The sequence below is a fragment of the Marmota flaviventris genome, chromosome 2 (genome assembly GCF_047511675.1).
Source record: "Marmota flaviventris isolate mMarFla1 chromosome 2, mMarFla1.hap1, whole genome shotgun sequence".
Taxonomy (NCBI): domain Eukaryota; kingdom Metazoa; phylum Chordata; class Mammalia; order Rodentia; family Sciuridae; genus Marmota; species Marmota flaviventris.
This window is the reverse complement of record NC_092499.1, coordinates 128,571,894-128,595,241: the sequence shown is the minus strand read 5'-3', so window position 1 is coordinate 128,595,241 and position 23,348 is coordinate 128,571,894. Positions and strand designations below refer to the sequence as shown.

At 35.4% G+C, this 23,348-nt stretch overlaps 1 protein-coding gene across 1 annotated transcript; it reads left to right on the top strand.

The window, feature by feature from the left end:
- Positions 1–17,130: 17,130 nt before the first annotated feature.
- Mkrn3 (makorin ring finger protein 3) lies at positions 17,131–18,858 on the top strand. Its single transcript, XM_027950999.2, has one exon. The coding sequence runs from the start codon at positions 17,196–17,198 to the stop codon at positions 18,708–18,710; it is 1,515 nt and encodes a 504-aa protein (XP_027806800.1). The 5' UTR covers positions 17,131–17,195; the 3' UTR covers positions 18,711–18,858.
- Positions 18,859–23,348: the final 4,490 nt, after the last annotated feature.

Genomic DNA, 23,348 nt, shown 5'->3' with positions numbered 1-23,348 from the left:
CATATAAATACAAAGAACAGTCAGAAAATTTATTTGGAAACATAAGAGGTCCAGAACACTCAAAGCAATTATTAACTAGAAAAACACAGCAGGAAGCAACACAATGCAAATCCTGAAGTTGTACTATGGAACTACAATAACAAAAATAGCATGGCATTGTTCCCAAAAGAGATATGAAGAGCAATGCTACAGAATTGAAGACACAAAGAAGAGCCCACATAAGTACAGTTATCTCATACAGACAAATGTGGAATAATCATACATTGGAGAAAAGATAACCTCTTCAGTAAGTGATGCTGGGGAAACTGGAAATACATATGTAGCAGAATGAAAGTTAGCCCCTCTATTTCAACCCTGCACAAAACTGAACTCAAAGTAGATAAAGGACCTACACTTTAGATAAGAGACCCTGCACCTAGAAAAAGAAAATGTAAGCCTAACTCTCCATCATGTTGGATTAGGATTCAAATTTCTCAGTAAAGCTACTAAAATGCAAGAAATAAAATCAAGAATTGATAAATGTATGCCTGGCACAGTGGCAAACACCTGTAATCCAAGTGGCTCAAGAGGCTGACGCAGGAGGATCACAAGTCCAAAGCCAGCCTTAGCAACAAGAAGAACTAAGCAACTCAATGAGATCCTTCTCTAAATAAAATACAAAATAGGGCTGGGGATGTGGCTCAGTGACCAAGAGCCCCTGAGTTCAATCCCTGCTACACATAAATAAATGAAAAGATAGGTAGGCAGGTAGATAGATAGATAAATGCAATGGTATCAAATTAAAAACCTTCTTCACAGCAAAGGGAACAATCAAGAATGTGAACAGAGAGCCTAAAAAATGGGAGAAAATATTTACCACTGGCACTTCAGAACATTAATCTTCAGAATATACAAAGAACTAAAAAAAACTTGAGAGAGAGAGAGAGAGAGAGAGAGAGATGAGAGAGATGAGAGAGGAGAGAGAGAGAGAGAGAGAGAGAGAGAGAGAGAGAGAGAGACCTGCACAGGCACTTCACAGCAGAAATACAAATGGTCAAGAAATACATCAAAAATGTTTGATATCTCTAGCAATTAGAGAAATGTAAATTCTATCTCACTAAATTCAGAATGGCAACCAACAAGAATACAAGTAATAGTAAATGTTGGCAAGGATGTGGGGGAAAAGTTTACTTATACATTGCTGGTGGAACTGCAAATTAGTGCAACCACACTGGAAAGCATCATGGAGATTCCTCAGAAAACTTGGAATAGAACTAGCATTTGAGCCAGTTATCCCACTTCTCAGTATATACCCAAATGACTTTAATTCATTATTCTTCAGTGATGCAGCCATATCAATGCTTATATGGAACCAACTTAGGTGCCCTTCAACAGATAAATACATAAAGAAAATGTGGTGTGTGTGTGTGTGTGTATTTATTTATTTCTCAGCCATAAATAATGAAATTATGGCTTTTGCTGGTTAATCTGGAGACTATCATGCTAAGTGAAGTAAGCCAATCCCAGAAAATCAAAAGCCGAATGATCTCTCTGATATGTTAGTGCTTAAACAAAATAACAAGGTGGGAGAAAAGAGTAACAGTTTATTGGATTAGACAAAAGGAAAGAGATGAGAATGGGAATAGGGAGAACAGTAGAATGAATCGAACATAATTTTCCTAAATTCAAATGATAATACATGACCAGTGTAACTCCACATCATATTCAACCAAAAGAATGGGATCCTAATTAGAATAAGTTATATTCTATGTATGTATGTATGTGCATATATACAGGAAGACTGATATGCATACCAGAAGCCACTAAGACCTCCAGGAGATTATCAAATAAAAACCTATAGGAAATAAATGGAAAGGAATCAGGGCAGCCTAGGGACAAAAAGCAAGCAAAAAAGGGAGTGTGTGTGTGTATACACACACACACACACACACACACACACATAATGTCACAACACAGTCTACTCTCATGTATATAAAAAAGAACAAATAAAAAGTGCAAAAAAATAAAGATAAAACCTAGAAAATACTGGGGATGTGGCTCAATTGTTATGCTCCCCTGAGTTCAATTCCTGGTACCAAAATAATAATATTTTCATTGGATCTATAGCTTAGCTATTGTGAATTGAGCTGATACAAGCACTGATGTGGTTGTATAACTGTAGAATAATAAAAATAATAATATATGAGAAAAAACAAAGTGGGGTAGTAGAGTTTGGTTTTTCAGGAGAATCAACAGAATCTTTCAGTGCAACTATCTTAGGGAAGGCCAGTATAATTTTCTTAGGATAATCATATTTATTCTCCTCAGAGGGGAACCAGGTGCCAAGTTTTCTCAAAGTGCCATAGAATGAGGTGTATTAATGAATCAGGCAGCACAGATAATTAGTAAAATGCATTGTGTTGCTTTTTCCTTTATGCTTACCTGTATATCTTTCTGTCTTCAATTGAGGGAGAGGGTTTGAGGTTTTCATGAGTATCAAGTCACATGTGGTCCCATCTCAGACACCATGGTGCCCTGTAAAAGGTATTTTCCAAGATGTAACATCTTGTGTTGTTGATTATTTTGTTGCAATTTATCCCCCCAAAGAGTGGAATATAAGAGATTCCATACTTAAACCTGTGTGTCAGTGTTTGATAAAAATATTGAAAGTAAAGAATAATTTGGCTTCAACTCCCCCCAGGCCCCCACCCTGAAAAAAAAATCTTCTGAAGAAATGGCCCAGTTAAGAAAAGATTAGAAAACAATCAAAGCTCATGGGCTTTTGTAAGCATTCCTGATTAACAGCCTACAAAAGGCCTCATTCTTGGAACACAGGATTTTGAAAAAAAAGAAAGGTCATTATTATTCTCCTGGATATAGACCCCAGTTGTCCCTATAAAATTAATTGGAATACAAAAGAAAGGAAGACTGATATGCATACCAGAAGCCACTCAGACCTCCAGGAGTCTATCAGATAAAAACCTATAGGAAATAAGAGGAAAGGAATCAGGGTAGCCTGTGGACAAACAGCAAGCCAAAAAAGGGAGAAATCTGAATACACATAGACATGCAAGCCACTCCAAACAGAGAAAACAAGAAAGGAAAGAAGGAAGGGAAGGAGGGAGGAAGGGAGGAAAAAGGGAGGGAAAGAAAGAAGATACTTCTTTCTACTCTTCCTTTTCCCCTCATATTATATCTATATGGAAACTAAAACTCATGGCTAAATCCTAAACAAGGAGAGAGTCTCATTGATGGAGTCTCTCCCTGAGACCACTTTATTTCACAGCTGACTCAGTAATCACCATTCCTAATTTTCTTCTTTCCTTCCCTCCCTTCCTCCTTCCCTCCTTCCTTTCTTCCCTCCCTTGCTCTCCTCCCTCCTTCCTTATTTTCTTTCTTCTTCCTTCTGAAAGCCAGAGACAGAAACTAAAACTCTGGTTCAGTTCAATAAAAGCCTAAACTAGGAGTAAGAGGAAAACTGAAAGAATTTTTAAAAGCTTTTAGATATAGGAGGAGGTTAATAAATGTATATATAAAATTTTCAGGGGCTGAGGCTGTGGCTCTGTGGTAGAGTGCTTGCCTAGCATGTGTGAGGCACAGGGTTCAATTCTCAGCACCACATATAAATAAATAAATAAATAAAGGTCCATCAACATCTAAAAAAATTCATAATTTACCCCAATTGAGAATATAAAATTCGTATATTAAAATTTAAATTTAAAGTATGTGTATATAACAAAATTTACTAAAATTGATACATATGAAAAAAACAGCACAGCATGGCTTTTATGTCTCTAAAATGCAGGTTCTAAATCAACATTAGGTTTTGCTAAAATATACCAATTAAAATAGTTTCACAGAATTAATCAATATCATGGCTCAAATTAGAATTTTACCTGGGAATATGACTAAATTTAACTTGATATCCTCAATAGTCTCAGGAGAGTAACTAAATGTAAAACATAAGGAGAATATGTCTCACTTTAACAGTGGCCTTGTCTAAATTTTCCATGTCATAATACCTATTTTGCTAATATTTTTCAGTGAGCTCAGATGCCCTAAAGCAATCAATAACACATTAAAATTCCATTAAGTCACTAGGATTTGTATACTGTCTGATAAAACAGAACTCAAAGAAACTGTAGTCAAACTATTGAATAAAACATGTTAAAACAGTGAATATGACCCAACAGGGCCTTAAAGTAATAAAACTTATTACATAAAATTCATTAATAGGCTGCCACAGATGCAGGCTGACATGCCTGGGGGTCTTTTCTCTGGGCAAGGCTGCCATTGCCTCCAATGCTCCCTTCAATGTCTCTGTGGCTGACAAAAGGAAGTCTCTTGTCCAATCAGCAGCCACCTGCACCACTACCACCATCATTGCAGCCTCTGAAGCCTCTGCTGGCACTCTGACGTTGCCTGATGATCTTCTTTCTGGGTGCTGCTTCCTTGCAGCTGCAATCACCACTGCTGCCACTGCATGTATGTTCATCAAACAAACCCTTCTCAATTTCAAGAGTCAAATAAACCACAACACAATAATACTGGGTGACTTTAACACATCTCTCTCACTATTGGACAGATCTTCCAAACAAAAATTAATAAGAAAACCATAGAACTAAATAATACAATCAATAATTTAGATTATATATATATATATATATATATATATATGTACACACACACACATATGTAATATTTTATCCATTAATGAGTGAATATACTTTCTTCTCAGCAGCATATGACTCCTTCTCTAAAATAGACCATATCTTAAATGACAAAGCAATTCTTAATAAATTAAAAAAAAAACAGAAAAACAGAGATAATACCCTTCATTGTATCAGACCTCAATGGAATAAAATTAGAAATCAATAATAAAATAAAAGATACAAGCTACTGTAACAAATGGAGACTAAATAATACACTATTGAATGAGGAATGGATAGTAGAATAAATCAAGGATGAATTTATTCTACTATCCAGAATAAAAAGTCAACAAATAAATGAGCTAACACTACATCTCAAAGCCTTAGAAAAAAAGAACAAGTCAACATCAAAAGCAGTTAAGACAGGAAATAATTAAACTCAGAGCTGAAATCAATGAAATTGAAATAAAAGAAACAATTGAAAAAATTGACAAAACAAAAAGTTGGTTCTTTTTTTATTGATTTAAAAAATGACAGCAGAATGCATTACAATTCTTATTACACATATACAGCACAATTTTTCATATCTCTGGTTGTATATAAAGTATGTTGACACCAATTCATGTCTTTATACATGTACTTTGGATGATGATGTCTATCACATCCCACCATTCTTGCTAACGTCCCGCCCTCTCTCTTTCCCAGTTCTTTGAAAAAATTAATAAAATAGATAAACCCAACCGATATGATTCTGCAATCTATATACAGGGTAAAAATGGGAGTTCATAATCCGCTTGAATCAAACGTATGAAATATGATATGTCAAGAGCCTTGTAATGTTTTGAACAACTAATAATAACAAAAAAAGATAAACCCCTCGCCATGCTAATGAATAGAAAAAGACAGAAAACTCAAACTAATAAGATACAGATGAAGAAAGAAATGTCACAACAGACATGTCTGAAATATAGAAGATAATTAAAAACAATTTTGAAAAATTATATTCCAATAAAATAGAAAATATTGAAGACATCAACAAATTTCTAGAGACATACGACCTATGCAAACTGAATGAGGAGGTCATCCATGATTTAAACAGAATAATTTCAAGTAATGAAATATAAAATGCCATCAAAAGCCTAGCAACCAAGAAAAGCCCAGGACCAGATGGATTCTCAGCTGAGTTCTACAAGACTTTCAAAGAAGAATTAACACCAATACTCCTCAAATAAAATATATGATTCTAGATATATGCTCACTTTAATAGTACCTTCTCCAGTGAACAGCATTAATGTCTATCTCAATTAAAGTACACATGCAAATTGTAACTTACACGTATAAATGTAAAGTACACATGTAACACCTGCAACTGCCCTCAATGAAAAGGCTTTTGTAACCTATTCTCACACATTCTGGATCATCTATGATGATCATAAATTTCCCAACAGGTTCTGAAGCAATAAATGTATTCTATTTACCTCAAATGCCATACATCACTAAATCAAAAATATCTGGCCATAGACTTTAGCTTTTCTGGAAGGAGAGACTTTCAGACCTCAAGCTTGTAGTACACCATGCCTAGATTTCCATTATGCTTTGGGTCATGTAAACAGTACCCCAAAAAGATCAGCACAGCTACTAATGGGTAGATTCGTATGGATGAGAGCCAAATCTAGTCCTTTGGAATACTACACCACTAGAATTATGAGGCCAGTTCTGTTCTCAGTCCCTTGTAAGATGCCATAAAATTGACCCCTTTGGTTACCTGGGGGCTCATGAGTGAACATCAATGTTAGCTCCTGGACTGTCTGAGTGGCAATCCCAAACCACCAAAAAATTGATGGATCTCAGTGGAATGTTGCTGCTTACTCTCATTTAGCCAGGACATCCTGAAAGGACAGGTGCCAAGGGTCAAAAAAATAAGCCAAACTTACAGCAGTCATGCAGTCATCACTGTACTGGATGCCCTAGCCAACCAATGGCCCCCTATCTACATTTATTATAAACTGTTGGGCTATTGTCTAAGATTTGTCAGCTTCATATTACAGAACTCTGGTAGGTTTTGCTTCACATATAATTAAAATATAAATTATGATAATATAACTTTACATATCCTAAGGGCCTAGTACAAGACATCCCTTATTCCATATGGAGGAATAGATGTTAATGATACCAAAAAAGACTACCAAATACTGAAATGGCTCCCCAGCTGCCAAGCTGCAAAGCCAGATTACTTGTCCCTACTGAGAAGTGCAGCAGAGCAGTAGATTAGGGGAGTGGTGGCCCTGGTGGGTCATAGCACTGGTAGCAAGCACTGTCCATGGCCACATAGAGCCCACCATGCAGGAACCATGAGCCCACACTCAGATGAGCCAAGGCACACCCACCAGTCATCCTTCCACTGCCAGGCCTGGACATATTTATGATGCCTGCTACAGTAACCTCAACCTCTCACTTCCTTACCTGCCACATGAAAATGGAAGTGAGGCAGACTTGAATGAAACTTGGGACTCAAGAATTGACCAATAGCATTAGTATAATTCTAAACCCTAATTAGCGTAAGTTTGAACCAACAGTAGTGAACCAAATAGTATATAACCTCCTAGGCCAGCGCACTTGGATAGAGAAAGCCCCCTGCCAAGTTCCCTCTTGCACTTCAAGAGTTCTGTTCTTGTTTCTACTTCAGTAAATTCTACTCTTATACCACCTTCCCATCCTGATCTGTGGATTTCATTCTTTGAATTCGTGAGAAAAGAACCTGAAAGAAGATTGGAGGACATGGCCCACCATTAAGGGTTGCAACACTTCTCAGCTGCAAAGCCCTGCAGCTTATACATACTGCCCCTGTTGCCAACGGAAGCACTGAATCAAGTGTTATCTCAAAACTCCAGTTTCATCTTTTGATGCCCAATGTGGGGCCTCTTTGGAAGGGTAAGTTAAATGGATTAATAAATTGATCACTTTTCCCCGCAGAGTTCTATAATCCATTTAGAAACATCTCTATCTCTATCAAAAATACCAGGTCCCTGTCGGCTGACAATCAAAAGTGTATAGCATGGCTGTAAGTTTTAAGACACAAGAGACAGGTTTACTAGAGGAGCCTTGCTCAATCCTCTTCATTCCTGACAAGGGAATGTTGGTCAACATCTCCTCCCCATAATATTTCCTGCAAAACCCATGTAGATTCAGTGAGTTTCTTATATCCCTCTGAATGCCAGTTGTTCTAATAGAACTCATATATAAGTTTATTTGGAATTTTCAAGTCCTTGAGCACATTTTAGGACCCGAACATCATGAGTCAAACCAAAAGGAGGGTCCCATACCTTTGGTTTTCAAACAAACCCTGTCAATTTTCCTTTGAATGATTATAAACCTATCAGATGAAATAAAAAATACAATCTTAACAAATACAACCAGCATTCCTCAATACGTGATCACTCACTTTTTTAGTATCACAGGAAATTTTAAATACTTTGCATTGGTAAGAGTCACTAATTCAATAACACGTCTCAAGAGGTGGCTGCCAATGGCATCAAGGTCTACAGGTGATAGAGGGACACCTCAATATGGTTCAGACAATGGAGGATGCCAAGGGCTCCTTCTTCCCATTGTCTTTCCAATGAATAATATGCCATTTGGAATTAACACTTGTCACTAGTATTCCTTTGATCCTCAAACTCTACGAAGAAATATCTAATACTTTTTAATACACATTTACACTACTCCATGTATTTTTATAACCTCAAATTATTTTATTGTAAGCATCAAATGACATTCCACTATTTGAGATTATGGCTCATGGTTTCAGGGCTTCAGTCCATTTTGTAGTTAGCTGGGTCCATTGCTTTGAATCTGAGGTGAAGCAGAACGTCATGGCTAAAGGGAATGATATAAGAAATTTGCTCAGAACATAAGCCAAAAATAAAAGAGAGAGAAAGAGAAGGAGAAAAAGAAAAGAGAAAGAAGGAAAGAGAAATGGGACAGGAGAAAATATAGTCTCCGAGGTTATGCCCCCAGTAACATACTTACTCCAAATATTCCCCACCTCCTTAGAGCTTCCACCACCTCCCAGTAGTTCCCTTGGCTATGTTATGGTTCCTGAACAATTGAGAATTGTATTATTATATAATATTTTTCATTATCCCATGACAGTTGCTACCTTTGCCTTGTTTATCATTTACATGGAATATCTTTTACCACTTGTTTATTTTCAGTCTATGTTACCCTTAAATCTAATCTCTTGAAGACAACATGTATTTGAATTTTGTGTTTTTAATTCTTCAGCTATACTATGACTTTTGATTGGGAAGTTTAATCCATTTAAATTTTGTATAATTATTGGTGTTAAAGTACATAATAATGTCATGTTTTTAATTATCTTCTGTCAGTCTTGTAGTTCTCTGTTCCTCTTTTCCTCTCTTCTTTTGTGTTTCATTGTATTTTCACAATATGTGTTTTAATTCCTCTTTTTACATATTTTCTTTAGGTATCTTTTTTTGTGGTTACCAAGAGGCTTGTATAAAACATGTTATAATCAGTGTTCATTGTTAAACTTAATAACAACTTAATTTTAAACACAAATAAGAACTCGACAATTTTACTTCTTCCCAGCACATATTTTATATTCCTGATGCCACAATTCGCATATTTTATATTATATGTGCATACATGATATTAACATATTTTTGTGATTATATTCTTAATGTTTTTGTCTTTTAACTTTCAGAATAAAATTAAAACTTATTTACTCAGTACCATTATAGTAGTTCAAGTTGATGCATTTGTGAATATACATATTTCTTTCCTGCATTTTATACTTTTATGTGTGGCTGTTTAGTATCCTTTCATTTCAAATCAAAGAATTCTACCATGTTTTGTAAAGCAGATATAGTGGTCATGAACTTTATCAGCTTCTGATTCTCAGTGAAATTCTTTATTTCTTACTCTTTTTAGAATGATAGGTTTTTCTGACATAGAATGTTTGGTTTTCAGCTTCTGGAGGAGGAGAAGATTGATAAATATTTACTCCCAAAATTGTCTTGGCTGAAGTAAGCCACTTTTCTTTTCTAGTGAAGGTCACTTAGAGGTTGGCATTTTGGATGCATGATACACTCCCTCCCTTCTCAGAGGCTCTTAGATTATTACTCTTTGCCATGGACTGAATGTTTAAGTCACCCTCCAAATCTCTATGTTGCATGCTGTCCTCCACTGTTATAGTATTAGGTGATGGTGCCTTTGGGGGTCATTAGGTCATGCATACTAAGCCCCATAATTGAGTTTTGTACCCTTATTATAAGAAATAGAAAGGAGGTAGTGTTTTTCTGTATCATAAAAGAATATTGGGAGAAATTGGCCATCTGCAAACCAAGAAATGGGCCCTCATTAAACATTAGATTTGTGAATGTCTTTACCTTGGACTTCTCAGCTTTCATAACTGTGAGAAATAAGTTATATTTGTTTAAGCCACACAGTATATGGTATTCTGTTATTGCAGAGACCCAATACAAATATTTCTTCCCTTTTGGATAGGTTTATTAGATTTGCTATAGGTATATTTTCCCATTGTGTGTATGTGTGAATGTGTGTGTGTGTATGTACACGTGTGTGTATGTACAATAGACATTTGCATAATTTTTCATTTTACTTTGAAAATTCTGCTAGTAATGTTTTTAAATATACAAAAATGCTGTAAATTTTATATGTACCCAATAGAATGTGAATATACAGAGGCTTTCTATGGTTATGGATATTAGTAGTACTTACAAAGCAATTTATTGTTGCTTTTAAAATTTTACCTGGTGACAAAATAGAAATTCTATTCCTAAGTTCACCCAGCAATATGAATATGGTCTATGAATAATATAAAACAGTTTTAAAGAACAATATCTAAATATGTTTGAGATGAATTAAAAATAACGTTTAGATTCACATAGTTCTATATTAGACTCATTATTTATAATCATTTTAATTTTAGTGTTAACAAAATTTTTTCTCTAACATTATTAATTGTTATCTTAAGATAAGGTCAGGGGCTGGGGATGTGACTCAAGCTGTAGCGCACTTGCCTGGCATGCATGCGGCTCAGGTTCGATCCTCAGCACCACAAACAAACAAAGATGTTGTGTCCGCCAAAAACTAAAAAATAAATATTAAAATTCCCTCTCTCTCTCTCTCTCTCTCTCTCTCTCTCAAAAAAAAAAAAAAAAAAAAAGATAAGGTCAGTTTGTATCCTGTTCTTGCATTCTATGAGAGGACTAAGGTTGAAATACCAGATTCAGAGAAATGTTCATAAAAGGAACTTATTTTAAAACTTCCATTTTTTTTTCAAAATTATCCTTGATAATTTATTGGTTTTAGATTAAAAACAACATTGAAGTTCCCAACATTTCAGTGAATGTGAAAAAGACATATAGTTTTTTTAATATTTATTTTTTAGTTTTAGGTGGACACAATATCTTTATTTTACATTTATATGGTGCTGAGAATCAAACCCAGTGCCTCATGCATGCTAGGTAAGCCCTCTACCAGTGAGCCACAACCCAGCCCCAAGACATATGTCCTTTTTAAGATCAAGGAAATTACTTTCTCTTCCTAGTTTCCTCTGAGTTTTATCATAAATATAATTTTAACAAATTATGGAAATATTGTGCACTTATTTTTTTTATTTTTCTCCTTTAATACACTAATGTGGTTGTTTATAATAATGATTTTCAAACATAGAATTAATTTAAAGTACTTTGTCATTTTTGTATCATTCTTTTACATATAATTGAATGTCATGTTTCTTTTTGGTGGGTGGGGATTTATAATTGGAGATTGACTTGTTTCATATCAACACAAAAGATAAATAGACCTTAAGTAAAGTTCCTACATGTTCCTGTGTGAATTTTAAAAAAGTATTATTATTATTATATGTTTGTACTTCAATAAATCTTTTGTTGATTTACATCTATTTATGAATATGGTCTATTAATCTTTTTCTTAAAAATGTAATATGATTGACTAATAAGTTTTCTGGTCCTAGAGTTTTCTTTGTATGAAAGTTTTTAATTATAATTAATTTTCTCTACTAGCTATTCATATTTTCCTTTCATTATTTTTTATAATTTTCAGTTTTCATTTCAACTGTATTTCCATATTTATTTAATTGCCTAGGTTATTTATGGTATCTTCTTATGGCATCCTTAAATTCTAAATATATGATGAATTTTATAATTTTTTATTCTTGATATTGGTTAAATAAGTGTTCACTTATTTTTCCCAAAGAATCTCATCAGAAGATCATCAGTTTTGCTAAACACAGTAAGAAACAATCTTTGGCTATTACATTCCTTATCTGTTTGTTTTCCTATATTAATTTCTGTTCTCATTTTTGATATGTCCTGCATATATTTTCTTTTGGTTAAGTTTTCTATCTTTTTTGTAATTACTTTAATTGAATGATTGCATCAGTTTTCCCTCTGCTATTCAGTCAATTATTTCTGCTCCTCCTAGTAGTCATAAGCATTAACAAACTTTCCTAAATTTTAGATACAAGATGAGACACATCTTATAGTCACTTAAGTGTGATTATTCACAATTCTCTTCAGTTAATGCCTAAATAATTTTGAAAAGAAAAGGAACATGGAAAATGACAAGAATATTTTTGTTTCTTTTATGAAATGATATGCACTCTATGTCTAAGGACCCAAAACTCAGGTTAACTGACTTTTTTCCTCTGTGGCCCAGCACATCTGTATAAGATTACAGGTGGCACAGGTTTTTATATCTGACAATGCCCCTCAGGAACTCTTCTTATAGGGAAAGAAAGAAAGATGAATTCAAAATTATTATTTGACATTCCTCCCACCCTGTCTTTTTGTTGTTTGTTTTTTTTCTACTTTGGGGAGATGGATTTTTTTTTCATTCTTATGAATATTTTATCATATTAAAATTTTGTCTCTAAGCAGAGCTTTCAGTGCATAATAAATGTTTTAGTATGTGACCTATTTATTGTCATGCAGTTGAAAGTATTTATATTCTTTGTGCTTTCTTCTATTGCCTTTAGGCTATTTAGGTTAATACTCTTCTAAATTTTACCCCTTAAGAATTTATTACAATATATGTTTTATAAGTACTTTAAACAGTTACTTTTTGGATTCATACAGTTTCTATAAATACTATAGATGGAAATATTAGTCTGATAGAAGCTATTTCATTTGGCTATAAATTAAAATTTAAATATGTTTTGTGTTATCAATTTGATTATGACAAACTTCTGTTAACTACAACAATGCAGAAATGTAGCTGAATTTTGACACAGAAATCCTCCAGAAGACTTATTGACACTTTCATCATTTGATTATAATAGATAAGCCAGTATAATTTTTACAATCATGCTACTTTTATTATATTAAATAAAATAAATATATGAGTAGCTGTGGAATTATTTGTATCTTTATTTTATATTCATATTGAAACTAAAACATTTTAAAATAATTTTATTGTATAAAATTAGGGGGACCAGATGCAGATTCCTTAAAAAACCCACAGGATACCCTCTCCCATGATGAGCTAAGGATATCTATTCTGTCATAATAGAACACAATAATATCATAATAGGATGTAATAATCACAGTAATGAGGAAACAAAAAATACTGTACAAATAAACTACATCTGATCTTCTGAATTAGAAGCAGAAACAATTTGCTCTTTAAATTTCAAAATAACAATCAGTTTGGTCATCAATATTAGACAATAAGCATTAATTTCTGCTTCTCATGTTCCAGGAAATTCCAGGGACCCCCTAGGCAGATAGCAATAAGTTTCACTTATCAAGAATAAAAACAAGTTTCAGGGTTCTTTGATTAACTCCAAAATAGCAAAGACACTTATAGATATCTCATATATTGAATCTGGTAACAGATATTATTCCATTTATTTTATTAGAATGATCTCATTTAATATTGACAGCAAACTTGTGAACCAGTAATTATCACTATTACTGCTATTATTCATGTTGCTTGCTAGATGAGGTAAAAGAACATAATTAATGTATGCAAGGGAGGAATCCCAGTGAGTGAGTGGAGGAGAATAAAGAATATGAAACCATAATGTTTAATTCTGTCCACTTGAATTTAATCTCTCCTCCAACTCTACCCCTTCCCATAGTGCCTAAACCTTTGTTCTTCAGCATCTGTCTGTGCTCTGTGGGAAATTGCTTAGAGATCATTACCTGTTTTTTCAATTTGGACATATTAATTATGTGGAGGCAGCGTGAGCTATTTGTAGGGAAAGACTGAAGAACCATCTGGATTTTTTATATCCCATCCCTATAGTTTACTTCTGAACTAGCCTACCACCTCCTGAGGTATTGTTAAACTGTGTGGACCATGCCTCCACTCTGCAAAGCTGTAAATCACTTTCCCCGTTTTTATTACATGTCCTGGTAATGTGAGTGCTTTAGCAGAGCCTTCAGTAGGAGCTTTGCTTACCCTTATTGCTTGTGGAACCCCAAATGCTGACTATCTAAGTGGCTCATCAGCCAAGTTCCAGTCCCTGAGGAATCTCAGGTTTTTTCTGAGGGAAGAAGGCTTTTTGAAATAAATAACTAAAGAAATGTCACAAATGTGCTCCCCCACAAAACATGTGAAAACATGAATGTTTATCATAAATAAAGAGTATGAATATGGACAAAGGTAGTCACAGAAAATTATCTAAGGATAGCACTTTGTCTAAGATGGGAAATATTTGCTTATTTCTCACAAGATGCACTACCCAATATATTTAGTTATTTGGTCTCATATATTTAAATATTGGGGTTTGATTATATTTATAATACTACATATGAAATATTGCCAAAATAAAACTAGGAGATACAAAAAACATGAGATGGTAGGACATCAACATAATTGGGAGCCATAGAGTGAAGATGTGAAAGCAGATATTGCTCATCCTAGGTGTATTTCATTGAGCAGGTTAGAAAACATTCTATTTCTCAGATTCCTATGTTTGAGGGCTTGTGATGGTCAAATACTATATTGAACTTCGGTGTTCAATCTTGTTGCAAACAGTCACAGGTGGCTATTAAATTTTTAATTAAAAAATAAAAATTCAAATCCTCAGTTGTTCTAGCCACATTTCAATTTCTCAGTAGCCATAAGAGGTCATGGATATTATACTGAATGGTTCATATATAAATTAATCACAGAGAATTCTACTGCACAAAGATATATATATATATATATATATATATATATATATATATATATAAAGAGGATCCAACATGACTTAGACATAGGTCTGGGAATATAACATTAAACATTAAACAGATAATATATATCTATACATATTCAGAATTCTTGTGTTTGTGAATCTGTGGAGAAATTGGTACACACGAGCTCTTGTGTACAGTACTAACTATTTTAATCCCTCAGATAGTTAACTTTCAATGCTGTCAAAATGCTTTTAAGTTAAATGTCCAATTTATTTCTTATACAGAATGGAGAGAGATAAAGAGAGAGACAGAGAGAGCACTAATATTTCATTGCATTCCTGTCCAATGTCCTTTTAAGTATGCTTACTAAATGCAGCATTATTACCTTGAAATTATTCTCAATTTTCTGATGCTTTCCACCAATAATTTCTTTACAATTCTAATGTCTTTTATTCCTTTGCTTGTCCTAATGTGTTAGCCATGACTTAGAATATAAATAAAGGCTTTTCTGCCTTTATATTTATGTAAGAGAGAAAGCTGTATAAGCTTTACTTGCAGAATAATTTTAATTGCATATTAAATTGACATAATAGACCTTATAATTCTTTTTTTGCCCCTGACATTTTTATTAATAGATTTGTTTATAGGTGTATGACTACTTCAACTTTAAAGTTTAATTGTCAAACTTGTTCCTGATATTGTCTTGCGGTTTTTAGTATTTGTTATTAATTAGTGATAATACTTTTAAAATTACAGAGCTTTGTCAATCTTGGTTATTTAAGCCTTCTTCATTTTACCCTGATAAGTTGCACCAGAAATTTATGAGTTTCAAAAAATCCTTTCAAAGAATTTTACTTGACTTAGCCCCCTCATTTTATGCTTATTGTTCTTAATTCATTGCTTTTCTATATTTATTATTTGCTACTCTCTGCTTTCTTTGCTTATGATTTTTTTTAAATTTCTTTAATTAGGACTTAATACATTGACCTAAAAGAGTATATAATAAATATTTAAACTTCTGTCCACTCTTAAATGTAAATTCAGGTTATAAATCCCTATAAGGTACATGTTTTAGCAAACAAGATCCAATAATATTTAAAGTGGTGACATAACAACACATAAGGTTTTATCTTAGGAAATAATTAGTAAGTTAAATATTTGAGACTTTAAAGTTCAAATAATCATGCAAAGAAAATGAAGGGAGAGAAAATAATTCTCTCTCCCCAAAATGCTGAAAATTACAGGTTAAAACTTCAGATATCATCAAAAGTATTCTTATAAATTTAAAAATACACATGGAAATTATTAATCTAATAAAATATATCTAAAACAACAAAAGAATGCTCTCTCATGGAAATTAAAAATTAACACTTGTGAGAGTATGGCAAAAGAATACATTATGAGATGCTGCACTGCAGCAATAGAGTATGGACATAGATGAAAGGAAGGGGAACAATGGACCATCATGAATTAAATCAACAGGAAAAACAAAAAGCCTGGGTCCCACAGGGCAGAGTGGTTTATTAAGACAGCGTTAAGACGGGACAAATTTACGGCTTCTACACTTTGGGGGAAGCGAGAGTTAAGAACTATAACAAAGGAAGACATCTGACAAGCACTGACAAGCCTCGAATGAGAACGGCTCCCTGCTGACAATGCCTTGCTAGTGAAAAGCGTATCCACAATGAAAGCCCCTGAAGTTAAAAAATAATAATAATAAAGACCAAAAGGAATGCTCTCTTGTCAACAGAACAAAACAAGAAAAAGCTTCTAACACTGGAGAGTCACGGAGTAAATAATTAAATAATAAAATACAATAAGTAAAGCCACAGACATAAAATGGCGTGAACAAACAAATAAATTTATAGTATTTGTGAATGAAATGCTTCAGGAACAAAGGGAGAAAGCAATGATTATGATTTTTTTGTAACAAATGGAAAAATAATCAAATAAAATGTGCACAATGGATACTTGAAAACATTTAATTAAAACCTCATTCTCCGGAGAAAACGGTGATGAATGGGGGGATTAGGGTCTGCCTGAACAAAGCCGGAGGAGTGGCAAACGCCATACAAAGGGGGCTGTAGCCGCTCCAGCTCACAAGAACAAAAAGAAAAATGTCAGCTTGGAGATCCACAATGCAGAGCCAATAGCATGCAAGTGGTGTCACCACAGGAAGTGTCCTACACACTTCCTACAGAACAAGCAGTAGGAACCAAAGTTCACAGGGACCGGGTTTCAGGGGGGAAGGAAAAAAAGTGAACACTTCTTCTAGAGAAGCCACCGTGCTCGATCGGAGCTCCCGGCTTCAAATTTTAAACCTAAAACAACTAGAGACATTCTGGAGCCTTTTTGGGGACAAGAAGGTGCTATGGAAGAGGCTGCAGCTCCCTTTGAAACTTGCGAGGCAGATGGGGCCGAGGCAGGTGCCGAGGCAGCGGGGGAGGGTGTGTCTGGGCCGGGCCTCCCCGGGTTTGAGGTCTCTGGAGAGTCTGCAACTTTAGGTGTAAATCCTCTCGACGTGCCTTCGGGCCTGGCCTCATTCCCTGTGGCTCCTGGCCCAGCTCACCCCGGCACAGAGGCTGTGGGGCACGCCCAGGCCGCAGGGGGCGGGGCCAACCCCAACCCTCTTCCGGAACCGAACAGTGGCGACTGGAGAAAGCAAATCGTCTGCAGGTATTATCTGCATGGGCAATGCAAAGAGGGGGAGAACTGCCGCTACTCCCACGACCCCTCTGTGCGGCAGATGGCCAGGGAGGGCCACGTTTCGCCGCCTGAGGCCTCTGCAGACAGAGGACCTAGTACGGCTGCGCAGAGCGAGCCCCCGACTCAGGAAGTGGCGGAAGCCCCTCCTGCTGCATCCTCAAGCTCCTTGCCTCTGATTGGCTGGGCTGCTGAAAGGGGTTTCTTTGAAGCTGAGACAGACAATGCAGGCCTTGAAGCTGCCGGAGGAGCAGGTGCACAAGGCTGGGAGGGTGCCATTGAGTTTGTTCCCGGGCAGCCCTACCGAGGCCGCATGGTCCCACCGTATGGTCCCGAGGCTCCTCTACAGAGGCCGGTGCCTGAGAGAGAGCAGATGGCTGTGGGCATGGGGATGCAGCTTTGCCGCTATGCTGCCAGGGGACGATGCATTAATGGGGAGAGCTGTTTTTACCTCCACGGAGATATATGCGACATGTGTGGGCTGCAGGCCTTACACCCCGTGGATGCTGCTCAGCGGGAAGCTCATATAAGTGCCTGCATGGAAGCACACGAGAGAGATATGGAGCTCTCGTTTGCTGTGCAGCGCAGCATGGACAAAGTGTGTGGCATCTGCATGGAGGTTGTCTATGAGAAAGCCAACCCCTGCGACCGCCGCTTTGGCATCCTTTACAACTGCAACCACACCTTCTGTATTCAATGTATCCGCAGGTGGAGAAGTGTCAGACAGTTTGAGAACAGAATCAGTAAGTCCTGCCCACAGTGCAGGGTGCCCTCCAGCTTTGTCACTCCCAGTGAGTTCTGGGTGGAGGATGAGGAAGAGAAGGAGAAACTTATTCAGCAATACAAGGAGGGAATGAGAAAGAAGGACTGCAGATATTTTGCTCATGGCAGGGGTTACTGCCCATTTGGAGAGAACTGTTTTTACAAGCATACATACCACTGGGGCCATCATAGGCGAGGTGGTGGCCCATCCGGCATATACTGGCATCAAGTTTTGGAGCCTGTGCGGGTGTCAGAGAGCAACATGCTCTTTAAAAGCAGTAAAAAGGAGCTTGTCATACGTTGGCTGGCCAATCTGTTGTTTAAGCGGTTTCTTGCAATGAGAGTTGGTTTTCCTTTCTCTGATGATCAGTGGGCTTGGCTTTATTATCAGCTGGAAGAATATTTCAATTTTAATCTGTAGTATCATGCTGTGGCACATGGTCTAGTCTGCTGAGGCTCTGTCATCTGCTGTTCTGCTGCCTGTTCTCCCTTTATTGATTGACATGCCTATTGCTTTCAGGGGCTATTGAGGCAATCTTTATGCAGTGTTTCTCTGTTTTCTTGTCTATTCCCTATTTCTCCCCACAAGGATTATGATGTTTTCTGTGTTAAAAAAAGTAACAAAATGTCCTTACAGTTATTGTTTGGTGAAATGAATATTTCTGTCAGTTGATGGTTTGTTTTGTTATGTCTGTTTCCAACAGTATTCACTCAGTTATAGTGTAGTGTTTACAGAATTTCTACTCATTGTGAAGTCCCTCAAGAATAATTGTGACAGTGTGAAAAGAGAAGTCTTATTGAATTAGGAGCTTTTTGCCACAATAGCCTTAAAAAATGGACCCTTGCAGGGCCTTGCAGCTGCTGTCTTGTTTACATGTCTGTTTTTTCCCTCTTTCCTCTTCAAGTGCACTTGTTAACTTGTGGTTACTTTGTGATTTCGTGTTTTACTTGACCAAAACCAAGTGCATATGTTTACATGTTTTTATCCTGTTTAGCTTGATGTGAAATTATTTATATTTGGAAGTATATATTTAAGAATGACATATTATATATATATATACAATATGTGTATAAGTATTAAAGTTATGTATTTGAAAATATATATAAAATAATATACCCCATAATATATATGTTATGTAATAAAATAAATGCAGAGATGAAAGCTAAAAATCAAAGGCTAGCAATATGGGCTATTGTGTGAGTTGTGTGCATAATCTTTCTGTCCCTGCATAGATGTCAGTGATTAGCATCTAATGAAAATGACTCCATGTCTACAGCCAATTTTAACACACTGAAATCTTAAAGGACTTAGAAAGCATTTTATTAGTAATGCCTATGATGGCATTAAGAGCATGCTATGCTTTTATAAATACAGAATGTCTGTTTCTATGCAATTTAACCACAATCTTATGATTCTTACTGACAGTAAATTCTGGGATCAGGTAAACAGTTCTTTGCCTTTAATATCTTATGAATAGCTAGATAGCTGAAGACTTTCCAAGTCACTGGCTTGTGATAGAATTTACAAATAAGAGTAATAGATGAAAAAAGGAAAAACAATAAAAATGATGAAACCATTAAGCATGTAAGAATGGAAAAATAAAAGAATGAAGAAAAGACCAAATATTAAATTTAGAAAAACTTTAATACAGGCTATAATTACATTAAATAAAAGTAGTTTAAATGTGAAAAGTCAAATGCTATAAAAAGTGCTTAAAATTAAAGTGGAACAACATGCTGTTTAAAATGCATACTTAGAGTATAAAAAAATACAGAAGCATATAGGCAAACTAGGAAAAAAAATAAACAGGTGCTGTGCCTCTTTATGACAGACAGATTTATATTAAGCATAAACATTGCTGGAAATAATGAGGAATGATGTATGAACATTAAGTTATAATTCACCAGAAATATATGATATTCAGATTTTGTGCTAGTAGTATAACATTGTGCTAAGTGTGCAAATAATTGATAAAAAATATAAAATGCAAAAAATCAAATGCTTATTGGATAATTTAATCCATAGTTTAGTAACTGAACAGCAAAGACTACCAAAGAGTTGGACAACACAATTTTAAGTACTTGATGTAATTGATTTGTATGGAATAATACATAACAATACGCAAACTGCAGAGTACACTTACCTTGGCTCTTGGCTAAGATAGCTGAAAAAATATAATGGGAGCTTGAGTCCCAGGATTTTCAGACTGCCATGACTATCCAACAAAGCCAAGCACATTTACAGAATTGATTTCATGTTCTAAGCATATTTAAAAATACTGATTTAATTTTCAGATCACAAATTTTCTCATACTTAAGAGGTAAATAAGGGAAAACTTAGTAGGTATAAATTTGTAAAACAAGGGGTGAAACTCAAATGGTAATTTCTAGAGCTTGACTTCCCCTGCTGTCTCTACCCCTACACAGGAGCAGGTTGACCAGCTTCATGTAGCAATGTATATAAGGCATGTAAGTCTAGATAGTTCAGCTAGGAGGGGCAGATGGGAGCATAAATTAGCTATTTTATCAAGAGGCTGCCAGTCTCAGTGTTTCTTATTCTACTTTCTGAAAGTGCCTCAGCCTCCCATAATTTAACATTAACTCTCCCTTATGTGATTCCTTGTTTCACCTATTTCCTCATCCATGTGGGAAAAGAAGATCTCAGGTAAACAAAGCAATCAAAAATTGGGACTTGATGGAGCATTTTCAAAGACCATACTGATACTAAAATCTCAAAACAGCTTTGGTAGTGGCTAAGCTGTCCGGAAGGTGTTTCTAAGCTGAACCTGGGGAACTCTGGAAATTTTATCCTTAATGTACACTGCCCAACCACATGAAATATCATGTTTTACTCAAATAGTATTTCAAACCAGACAATAGTAATTAAGTTTTATGAATATAGTGAATCAAGTGTCAGTAGAAAAAGTGGGCTGGGGAGGCAGATAAAGGACAATTAAAATCCTGACTTTGCTTCCTACCAGCCATATGGTATAAGTTATTTAAATTCTCTTTACCTCAGTTTCTTCATATGAGAAATGGGTATAATAGCACTTCTTTTATAGAATTGTTGTGAGGATCTAATATAGTCTGGGCAAAAAGCTTGAAGCATAGGTGGTATTTTAAAATTCTATATACATAAAAGTGGAGTTTATAAATATTTATAGACCTAATCAGCTATTATATAAGAATTAATGCTCCACCAAGTTTTCTTTGGGGGAATCTTTGGAACTGGTATTAAGGTAAATTTATTATTTTCTGATTATTTTGTAGGCAAGGAACATAATGATATCTGTACCCTCACATTAATAATTTCAAATAATCTATTTTTAGCAAAGATCATATACCTAAAAGTCAATGTGCTATTCAGTTACTTAAAATATAGCAAACAGCATATTATTTGTGACATATACTTATTCAAGAAAAATAACAAATAAGATATTTTTAAAACATGGATTCCTTGTTCCCTCTTCAGTTTATTCAGAGAGGTCAAATGACAGATGACACAGAAGACATAATGGCTGCTGGGCCACTCTGCTGCAGTCAGGAACAAAGGAGCCCTTGCCACACAGAGTTTTGCTCTGTGAGTGATTCATAGTATGTGCTGTCCCCCATCCCCACAAGGACTCAGGAATTTTGTTCTGGGGTCCATACAGAAGTTATCATTCCAACTGTAACAGAAAAAGCCTGCTGAAGCAAGGTTAATTTGCTTATGTCTCATGTGTGTAAATTTGGTGGATGTGCACATATACAAATATGCTAAAGGGAACGTCCCTGGTAATGACTCTCCTGAAGATAAAGAAGCCACTTAGTATCCTGGCTCCCATATCATTAAATCCATTTACTGAATTTCATTGGCTTGAAAACAAACATTGCTAGGGCACTATCAGTATCCAAGTGCTCTTCTACTTTGCACCTTTATAAACACTTGGGAATGTGATTTCTCTGGCTATGCTTCTTACCAGCCATGGATTCTAAGCAAGTTAGTTAAATTTTGTACACCTCAGTTTCTTCATATGAGAAATGGGTACAGTAGTTCCTGTTCTGCAGGATTATTGTGATGATTAAATATAGAATAGACAAAAAACTTAAAGCATAGGTAATGTATTAAAATGTTATGTATAAAGGTGGAGTTTGTGAATATTTATAGACCTAAGAAGCTGTTATTCAAGAATTAATGCTCCACCAAGTTTTCTTTGGGGGAATCTTTGGAACTGGTGTTAAGATAGAGTTATTATTTTCTAATTATTTTGTAGGCAGGGGACATAATAATACCTAGTACCCTCACATTAATAATTTCAAATAATCTATTTTTACAAAGATCATATATGTAAAAGTCAATGTGCTATTCAATTACTTAAAATGTAGTAAACAGCATATTATTTGTGACATATACTTATTCAAAAAAATAAGAAGATATTTTTAAAACATGGGATTCCTTGTTCCCTCTTCAGTTTATTCAGAGAGGTCAAATGACAGATGACATAATGGCTGCTGGGCCACTCTGCTGCAGTCAGGAACAAAGGAGCCCTTGCCACACAGAGTTTTGCTCTGTGAGTGATTCATAGTATGTGCTGTCCCCCATCCCCACAAGGACTCAGGAATTTTGTCCTGGGGTCCATACAGAAGTTATCATTCCAACTGTAACAGAAAAAGCCTGCTGAAGCAAGGTTAATTTGCTTATGTCTCATGTGTGTAAATTTGGCAGATGTGCACACATACAAATATGATAAAGGAAACGTCCCTAATAATCACTCTCCTGAAGATAAAGAAGCCACTTAATGTCATGGCTCCCATATCATTAAATCCATTTACTGAATTTCATTGACTTAAAAGGAAACATTTCCAGGACGTAATCAGTACCCATATGCTCCTCCACTTAGCACTTTTATAAACACTTGGGAGAGTGATTTCTCTGGATATGCTTCTTACTAGCCTTTCATTATAAGCAAGTTAGTTAAATTTTGTACACTTCAGTTTCTTCATATGAGAAATGAGTACAGTAGTGCCTGTTCTGCAGGATTATTATGATGATCAAATATAGAATAGTAAAAAAGAAAAA

Excerpts from the sequence above, each read along its gene's own strand:
- Mkrn3 (XM_027950999.2), top strand. The coding sequence starts at position 17,196 with ATGGAAGAGGCTGCAGCTCCCTTTGAAACTTGCGAGGCAGATGGGGCC.